The sequence below is a fragment of the Helobdella robusta genome, assembly GCF_000326865.2.
Source record: "Helobdella robusta unplaced genomic scaffold HELROscaffold_1, whole genome shotgun sequence".
In the NCBI taxonomy this organism is placed as follows: Eukaryota; Metazoa; Annelida; class Clitellata; order Rhynchobdellida; family Glossiphoniidae; genus Helobdella; species Helobdella robusta.
The window spans coordinates 12,427,898-12,438,347 of record NW_008703570.1 but is presented as its reverse complement, the minus strand read 5'-3'; the positions used below and the strand labels follow the sequence as shown (position 1 = coordinate 12,438,347).

Sequence of the window (10,450 nt, the reverse complement as noted above, 5' to 3'; positions counted from 1 at the left end):
CTATCTATTGTAATTAAGTCGTCATTAATGCAGTAAATATTTTATGACGCATTGTAAAATTAATTAGAAAATTAAGGATCTTTTCTAAATAATATTAACTTTGTTACATAGTAAAATTTACGAGGGTTTTCTACAATTGTGTATATATATATGAAGGCTCTGAATGTGGATTAATTAATGATAATAGTGGTAAAAATAATGAAAAGTATTCCTTCTACAAATGGCCAACAAGACGAGCGATATTGGTGACAAGTATGTCACTACGGTTGACCTATATGCCGAGGTAATTAATAAAGTCGTGGAACTTATGCGCGTTGATTTCGATGAAGCTGGAGTAGATTTAGATGTCCTCCATTATGTGAAGACGGAATGGGAAAATAAGTTGGCAGAGTCAAAATGTTTGGATGGAATACCAAGAGCAGCTGTAAACAAAACGTCAACCATTGATGACATTAACTTAATGAATGAGATCATCGCTGACAATGTTAACACTGACCATACCAATTGCATCGACAACATCAGCCAAAAAAACTCCAACTTTTTGCAACATCATGTTGAAAACAACAACAATAAAGATGATCCGAACATTTTACCCCGCTTGATCAATCCAAATGCGCTGCATTCTGGCAACACGAACCAGAATCTTCAAAACAAGAATGCACGGTTGGGCAACTCGAACAATATTCGTCGGATCAATTCAAATGCGGTACCACGCTTGATCACAAACACTGGCTTGAACGTCTCTAACATTTTACCTCCAAACAACAACGTCAACCTAAACAACATTAAAATTAACAGTTCACAAGTTTTGCAGCAACTGTACAGCAACAACACCTTAAACGCGTTGACAGGATCTCACATGATAACAACAATGCCGAGAAACATTAACAACATTGTTCCAATGAACTCTGGCATAACCAACGTAAACAATCCGAACATCTTACCACGCTTAGTAAATTCAAATGCGGTGCGTTCAAATGCACCCTTGTTTCCACGCTCGGAAACCACAAATCAAAACATTCCAATCAAGTTTCCACCCTTGGACAACACGAACCAAAACATTCAAAATTTGATTCCACGCTTGAAAAACACGAACGAGGACATTCGAAACTTGAATCAAAACATTCCAATAAAGTTTACACGCCGCTTGGACAACACGAATCAAAACATTCCAATCAAGTTTCCACGTTTAGACAACATGAACAATGTTTGCCGAATCAATTCAAATGCAGTACCTTTCTTGATCAACGAAGTTAACTCGAACTTGAACAACAGAAACATGACGCCGCGCCTGATCACTAATTCTGGATTGAACGTCTCAAACATTTTCTCGCCTATGAACGACGTCAACCTGAACAGCATCCCTATTAACTCTTTGCAAATCCCGAACAATATTAAGTACTTCCCCAGCTTAAACAACAACATTAACAGTCCAAACCCTTGGCAACCCTTGAACAACAACACCGGTAACAACAAAATAATGAACAGCAACATCTCCTTGAACAACGACATCAACACCGACCTGACCAGCCCAACTGTTTTGCAGCGTTTGAACCTGGGGACACTTGTGCCAAGAAAGAACTTTTTAGTATCTCGTAAAAATGAAGATGAGAGCTCTGAAGTGCTATTCAGAATTGGAGGACAGACGGACGGATCGTGGGACGATTCCGATGATGAAGAGAATGAGAAAAAGGTGTTGGAAGAAATTGATGACCTCTCTGACGATTCTTTGGCTGCAGGAAAGGAAGATTCTGACCCGTTGAACTCAGACGATGACGATGTTGAATATGACGTTGACGAAAATTCTATTGAGAACTTCGTGGCTTGTCAATACATCAAAGTAGTGAAGAACAAGTCCATTTGGAGGGCGTACTTTATGTTCGGCATCATTCACGTGGACGGAAAGGAGGAAGCCTTCCACCAGGCACTGGGTGAAGTTAAATTTTAGAGAGAGCTGAAAGAAAGAGGGTTTCATCTTTATAAAACTCTGATATACCTTATTCAGCCATTTCGAACATCTTTCTTTGTAGGAACAGATCATTAAATTAATGATATGTCCCGATAAAGTTAGATATCATATGAAACTTTCATTTTTTATTTTGTTTTTTTTTGCATTGGTTGTATATAGATATATATTAATCATTTAATACCTTGAACCTATAGTTTTTTTTAATATTTGTCAGTAAGTGCTTTAAATGGTTCTTCTCGTTTAGCTTTTTTGACAACATAAGTTTCTGGTTGTGAGGCTAACATTTTAGAGGAAGTATTTGATGATGTATGTATGTATGTATGTATGTATGTATGTATGTATGTATGCATGTATGTATGCATGTATGTATGTATGTATATTTATAATATGGAAAAGCCGGTAAAGCTGCGTTGAGCATAGAGAATTGGATTGCATGTTACTTATGTTAGCTACCGAATGACTTTGTATGTATATGTATGTATATGTATGTATGTGTGTACGTGTGTATATGTATATGTATGTATGTATGTGTATATACAATATGTTTGTGTATACATGAAGCAAGAGTATTAATATGTATGTATAAATATGCGTATATTACCTTCTTCCTATTGTATTTGTATTTAAGTTTCTTCATCATTCTAACGCTGACAATGTATGATGTGTTGCTCGTTGGTGTTTGTATATTTGTGTATATTTGTATTGGTTTGTTGTTTGTATGTTTGTCTGGTTGCGTGTTTTTGTGTAAGTTTTGTTTGTATTTATTTTGTATATATTAATTTTACGTTTGTACGAGTGCATATGTTTTTGGGGACTTATTGTATAATGTGTGTACGTTTTTGTTTGTCTGTTTGTATCTTTGTATGTATATTTTTTGTATGTTTATTTTTTGTTTTGTTTTCTCTTTAAAAAATATAAAAGTACCCACGTGACTTAATCATTTTCAATTAGAGTCAGGACGTACTTAAGACAATCCTACATTAATCAATAAGACGCCAATGTGTGTGTGTGCTTGCACGTGCACGTGTGCATGTGTTTGTGCGTGCGTGCGTGCTAATAATTGTACATGTTTTGTATGTATGTATGTGTTTCAGTAAAAAGTTTTCCAAAAAATAAATTTGTTACTGTTATGTATGTATGTGTAATGTGTATCTAGAAATGTCTTTCAACAAGGAGGAGACCAGACGAAATGTAAGCAATCGTGATTTTTGTGGACAGGTGGTATCGGAAAGTTCTGTCTCGTCACTTTGGTTTTTTTTCGTATTTTTCCATTTTTTCATCAAAAAATGCATCTTTTTTTCAAAGAGGCCAAAAAATCTGTTGATCCGATTTTTTGGAAATATTGTTACTAACGCCAATTCTGCTTTTACTATTTTTCATCTGTTGCTGCTACTACTACTACTACAACAACAACAACAACAACAACAACTACTACTACTACTACAACTACTACTACAACTATTTCTAATGCTACTCACATTACTACACCTATTATTACTATTACTGATACTACGTTGATACTATTATTGCTACTGCATATAATAATAATAATAATAATAATAATAAATAAGTCTCATCATAATTATCAATAATAAGAATAATAATAAGATGCAGAAGGTTAACGGGAAACGTTAATAAGCTATTAGGTAGAGCCGCTAGATTGGACGGACGCTTGGCCTGGAAACATACAATCAATAATAATAATAATAATAATAATAATTTAATTAATGTGACAATAATAATAATAACTATTATTATTATAAAAGTTATAACATTGCTATATTTGGTAAACATAATTAAAGCGAGTATAAAAACGATTGCGTCATTTTAAGGAAAGGAAAAAGAAGCAAGTCAATTATCGACCAATCAGAGAAAGAGAAGGCAGGCAAAAAAATGGCAGCCTGCAAGAACAAAGACATAAAAATGTGGACAACAAATCAATCAAAGAATTGCTTTGTCTGTCAAACATTTTCAAAAATGTTAGACAGACAAAGCAATAGGTCATTAACAAATCAACATTAGCAGAAAATTATGCCGATATCTTCGTACATATATTTAAATAGATGTGTAGCTACAAAATGGAGTGATGGTTAAGGCGCTTGGTCTTGCAGCTGCAGACCGTGGGTTCAATTGCAGACAGATTCCAAACTATCACATGAAATTTTGTACGATTATTCACATACGCTGTTTGCGTGCATTGTTGAGGATTCTTCACACACAGCTACACACACACACATATACGTACATACACATACATACACTCACACGTACATACACATACAAATATACCAACATACATACATAATACATACATACATACATCATACATACATACATACATACATACATACATACATACATACATACATACATACATACATACATACATACATACATACATACATACATACATACATACATACATACATACAAAAAAATACAAAACAAAAAATGGTACAAAACGTTCAAATGTAATGCTGCAGTAATCTCTCTGCCGATGTTTGATCTATCGACTAAAATCACGTGAGGGAATTTTATTTTTATTCTTATTATTCATCCATACGCAACATCCATTATTATTATTATTACTGTTATTATTTTTTTTTATCTTATTTTGTTTGGTCAATTTATTTTATGATATTGATAGGTCGTTTTGTTGAAGCGAAGCATATCAAAGAATGTGAATTTATATGCAAAGTACATTGAACATGTATGCTCGTAACCATTTCTAACCATTTCGTAAGAGAAAAACAAACAAAATATCAAAAAATTTCTCTTTTTTAAACTCTCCCACAAAGTAAATTAAATAAATTAAAATATTTCAGGCAATATTATATAAAAAGAATTATAATTCAAAGTTTTCGATTTAATATTTTCGAAAGAAATCTTTTTAAATAAAAAATCTTTCACACTTCGTCTGTTTGTGAAAATGGTGCAAAGCTTCATTGGATCAAGAGAGTAGCATGGTAAGCCATTAAAGGCCATGCTGTCGAGATGTCAATGTAATCATGTTCGTTGGTTGCCTAATTGTCCGGCTGTCCGGAAAAGTAATTTCTGATGTTAGCCACAGCATCTAACCCCCATGCATTGCTTAAAAAATTCGGCTTTAGAAAAAAATTCCCCAAAAAATGCGTCACAATTTTCCAATCTATCCAGTCCAGAAAGCATTTGCATTGAAACAATCATCTGTAAGTTAATTACAATTCCATATAGGTATTTGAAGTTCTGCAACTAATGACAATGAACTGACCTGCTACGTTATATTTGCAGTAGCTGGACCTTTGTTATTTACAATGGGTTTACAATCATCATCGTCGTCATCATCATCCCCATCGTCGTCATCATCATTCCCATCGTCGTCGTCATCATCATCATTATTATCATCTTCATCATCATCATCATTATTGATATCCTCGTCATGTTATCATCATCATTATCATTATATTTTCTTAATTATTTTTGTCCTAGATGACTCACTTCATCATCGCCATCATCAAAGGAATGTTATCTTTTTCTGAGTAGAACTTTTGCGTTAATTATTTATTCTTTTCTTAATTGCACATACAACACATACCCAAGCAATTGCACACACACGCACACACACATACAGACACCTACACATAAACATACAAACACGTATTTACATCACTAACATGCATAAAAACAAAAAAACCCACACATACGAACAAACCTACATACAAACAAAAATTCAAACAAACAAATACAAAAAAAAACACACTCACATACAAATATACATACTCATACATCTTTAGATGTATACCCTATACTAACGGGTTCTGTATATACAACACAATAGTAAACTTTTTATATAAAAAAAAATCAAGGAAATGGAAATGGATATTTGTAGAGCATTGCAGACGGCATACAAACACGAGCGTAATTGGATAGCTATGAATGAACTCTTATCAGTCACAACCTAGTAAAGTTATCTTGAAATATATATATATATATATATATATATATATATATATATATATATATATATATACACACACACACATGTATGTATTGTGTGTTGTGTGGGTATGTGCGTGTGTGTGTTCATTTCAGTCCCTTCCAAGTACTTAGTTTTAGCAGTGTATTAATACTTAATTCTACAAACTATCAGACAAACCTTAATTAAAAATGTTTTCATGTTACACTCTTGAAACTTAAAATTGACATTTTAGAATAGGTAGAATAAAATGCACGCACAAACACACACACTGAATACACAAATACACATTCCACAGGCACGTAACATTCCACATACGTTCACACACGTATAGGCACACATATACGCACACGTACGCGCACATACAAACGCATACGCACAAACACGCAGTTAACCATCAAATAGCAAAATATTGATCTACCCTCAATATTGGCAAATGCCTTTGTTCGTCAGAATCTCTCTGCTCACTTTCTCTCTCTCTTTTTCTTTTTCTCTTCCTTTTTTCTCTCTTTCCTTTACTCTCTTTTTCTTTTTCTCGCTAAGAAGTTAACACCTGGCCATCAACTCGCGATGAATGACGGAAGAGAAAAAATGTATAAAAGAATAAAAAATGTTAAAAACCAAATTAACACCCACATTATATATACATATAAATAAATATATATATCCTTATATATCCCTTTTACAGGAATATATATATATCTATATATTCCTAAATATCTTTTTTCCCACAAAATTTATATGATTAATAGAAAAGCAATTGAAAAGATTTTTCTAATCGTGTGATCGAAAAAGCAGCCAAGAAGTTTTATTTTAGAAACTTAGTCCTGCGATCTATAAAAGTATTAAGAAAATTATTTTTTTTTAAATGGAGTCCATTTGAAAAATATTGTGCTAAATAGTATTTTTAGAATAAGTTAACTTTAATAACACTCTGGATTGTTTCACACTCTGATAAATGACAAATACAGATAAACACAAACACTGATAAAGACAGCCTTTTAAAACTCCGGTATGTATTTTCCAGCCAACTATCGTATGAAAGTTGAATATAAAAATTGTAAGAGAACACCAAACCAAGAAAAGCGGTGAGCAGAAGTGAAAAGAAGAAAAGAATATTTTTTGTTTGGATAGGCTGGACACGTGTTTCCTCCCACCATGGACTCATCAGCAGCCCGAGTACCTATCAGAATCGTATTATATAGCCCGCGCAAATCACTTCGTTAGTTCGTGCTGTGGATTGTTAGTTTTAATCGTTAAGATTTGCAATCCGACAAGGAGGGTTTTAAAATTTCACAACTTCGCTAGCGAATTTACATTCTTAAATTTAGTTATCTGTACCTTAACCATTGCCAAAATAGAACAATGCAGAGGTGTTGTTCTTTTTTATAACAATTGAGTGTTTCTAATTTCTTTGTATTTTAAATTTTAACGAAGTTTCGAGTTGATGATAAAAATTTGAATACGACTAAAATTAATCAACTCGGATTTATTTTTTTTTTTTTACAATCAAATAACAAGGCGTTAGCAATCCTATTAGCACGACGACGTCCAGTAAGCAGCCTGTCCCCTTCCATGTGTTTTACATTTATACTGATGCATATCATGTTTTCATTTCAAGTCCCGACCAACCAACTAAACTCAAACAGTTTTGGCTAATAATTTATTTTATCTATTTACATTTTCAATCCATTATTCATATTTAAACATGCACAAATTAACGTCAATCAATATATGAAATATTATTTGCATATAATTATATCGCAATGAATATAATAATATCAAATGAACAGCCATAGTTTAGCTCAAAGAAATTTCAACAATTAATCAAACATACATCTGTAGAAAAATAATAAAAATAATAGTAATAATAATAATGGTAATGTAATGTTTTTCCATTTAATTCATGCAACTGTTCAATGCAAATGAAAAGGTAGTCTCGGAATGGTTTCGTTAAAAAAAGTGGTTTCGAATTAAACAAAGAACTACCGTATCAAATCTATCAACCATTCAACCAGATACAGAATGATCAGCCACCAGTGAACAATCATCATTAATATAACCACCACCACCAACATCATCATCAGTATTATTATTCAAAACAAACAAACTAAACTCATTAATTAATTAATCTACTGATCAACCAACCAACCAGCCAACCAACCAAATACTATTTCAACCAACCAACCAACCAAACAATCAGCTGATCGATCATTAGTTAAAAAGTTGTAAAATGCTAATTTTCAACGACAAAATATGTATGTATATCAATAAAATGTGCACGTTTTAAAACACAGAAATACATATGTATGGTATATATACACACTTTGAAAGCTGAGAGAATATTAAACATTAAAAACGAATAAACGAATGAATGAGTGTAAAAAGAATGAAAGCAGAATGAACGAAAAAAAGAAAAAAATTAGAACCAATCATCATTATCACAATCGTTATCATCATTATCATCATCTTCCGTCTCATCATCATCATCGTTCATTTAATCTCCATAATCATGACCGTTAGAATCATCATCATTATTACAAATATCACAATCCTCATCGTCGTCGTAACCCCCATCATCATCAGCATCCTCATCTTTGAAGAGCTTGCAGCATCTGGTTATGTTGGTGCACGTTGTTGCATTTCTCGAGATCGTTGTTGTTTCGCTTCTTTGTCAAGTTTTCCTTCCCAAGTTCCTTCAAGAATTTTATGGCTGCCTCGAAACTAAAATCGTAAATAATAATAACAATAAAATAATAATAATAATTATTATTATTATTATTATTATAAAAATGTTATTGCTTACAAATCTTTTCTCAAGATTCCTCAAAGCCATATGGCATGCAATAAAGCGGGAAGGAATTTGAACTTTATATCCGCAAAATAACATTTTGAAAAACAAGAATTTAACAAAGTAACGAGACACTATTCGAGATTTACATTTGAACCAAGGCACTGCAACATCAGTGCCAGACACCTTAACCGCTGAGCCACGCAGATAGTTAAAAAACTCACTTAATCTATTCAATTTAAAACCTGCCCATAATGTTTCTAATGGCGTTGATTACAACAGTAGGTACAACATTTGTTTGAAGTGTCGATTAAATTTGCATGAATGAACGTTTTACCCGCAACGCGCACGACGAGCAGCAGTGATCTCCTTGCATTAAAACCCGGCTACTGCGATAGGAGATCAGGCGCCCTTAACCATTGCACCGCTCATTATTACCACAACCCTCATCAATGCTATGGATATCAATTATAGGTGTGGATGGTAATAAAAAGAATAATAATAATAAATGATAATAATAGAAATAAAAACAAATAGTAGTAATAGTATTTATCTTGCTTGCCTCGATTCTCTGTGTTTTCTTATTTTTTCTTCGTTGCTTGTCGTTTCGTTTCTTGCAGCCTGTTCTTGCAGTTGAAGCTGTGGCTGTTGTGGCTGTTGTGGTTGCGTTATTCGCTGCTGCTGTGGTTGCTCTAGTTGTTGCTGCTGTGGTTGTTGTTGTTTCGTTGAACATTGCTGTAAATTTTGGTGTTTATCTCGTTGTTTTTGTTGCTGTTTGGGCGACTGTTGTTTTGACTGTTCGTTTACTGGATGTTGATGTTTTTGCTGATATTGTTGTTGTTGTCTAGATGATTGATTCTGTTGTTGCAATTGTTGTTCGGATGAGTGTTGTTGCGGCTGTTTTTGTTGTTTTTCTTGAAGTTGATGTTGTTCTTTTTTGAGTGACTTCTGTTGTTTTGATTGTTGTTGAAAGTTGTGCTCCGGATGAAGTGGTTTTTGTGGTTTAGTTTGCTGTTGTTGCTGACCGTCACTTTGATGTTTTTTGTTCTGTTTTTCTGAAGAGTCTAATTGTTGTTGTCGTTGCTGCTGTTGATGCTTTGTAGGAGTATTGTAATTATTATTATTATTGTAATTATTATGTTGTTGTTGTTTTAGGTTATTATGCTGATATGCTTTATTGTCAAGTTGTTCTTTCTGACGATGTTTTGGATCTTTCTGTTGTTGTTGTTGCTGCTGCTGTTGTTGTTGTTCTTTTTTATCTTCATGTTGTTGTTTTTTATCTTCACGCAGTTGTTGTTCATTCTTATCATTATCTTTATGATGTTGTTGTTGAATCTTATTCTCACGCTGTTGTTGTTGCTGTTGATTCTTATCCTCGCGCTGTTGTTGTTGTTGGTGACGATGGTTTTCAGCTTTTTGTTGATGATGCAGTTGTTTCTGTTCTTTACGTTGTTGCTGCTGCTGTTGTTGATGTTTCTGAGCGTCAGGTTGTGGCTGTTGTTGCCGATTTTGTTGCGACTCTAGTCGTAAAGGCTGCAATTGTGGCTGCAGTTGCTGTTGCTGTGGTTGCTGTTGTGGCTGCTGAGGTGGTTGCTGTAGTTGCTGTTGTGGCTGCTGCTGTGGTTGCAGTTGTTGGTGTGCCTGTTGACAGCGTGGAATATTCTGCAAAATCTTGGGAATCTGAAGTCTGTATTGTACCTGTGGTTGAACTTGTGAAGATTTTTGTAAAAATTGT

General features: G+C 33.6%; 2 protein-coding genes across 2 annotated transcripts in view; one reads left to right on the top strand and one right to left on the bottom strand.

The window, feature by feature from the left end:
- Nucleotides 1-220: 220 nt before the first annotated feature.
- On the top strand, nt 221-1,948 carry HELRODRAFT_159715 (hypothetical protein; the record flags this gene model as incomplete). The annotated part of the gene is made up of 1 exon (XM_009011578.1): nt 221-1,948. The coding sequence occupies one exon, from the start codon at nt 221-223 to the stop codon at nt 1,946-1,948; it is 1,728 nt and encodes a 575-aa protein (XP_009009826.1).
- A 5,625-nt stretch (nt 1,949-7,573) lies between these two features.
- HELRODRAFT_188108 (hypothetical protein) overlaps nt 7,574-10,450 on the bottom strand; it is a gene marked incomplete at its 5' end in the record, with an annotated part of 10,118 nt that continues 7,241 nt past the window's right edge. The window contains 3 exons of the mRNA XM_009011577.1: nt 7,574-7,975; nt 8,101-8,648; nt 9,278-10,424. Coding sequence (XP_009009825.1) covers nt 8,516-8,648; nt 9,278-10,424 — 1,280 coding nt within the window. The 3' untranslated portion in view covers nt 7,574-7,975; nt 8,101-8,515. The remainder of the gene's footprint in view (nt 7,976-8,100; nt 8,649-9,277; nt 10,425-10,450) is intronic.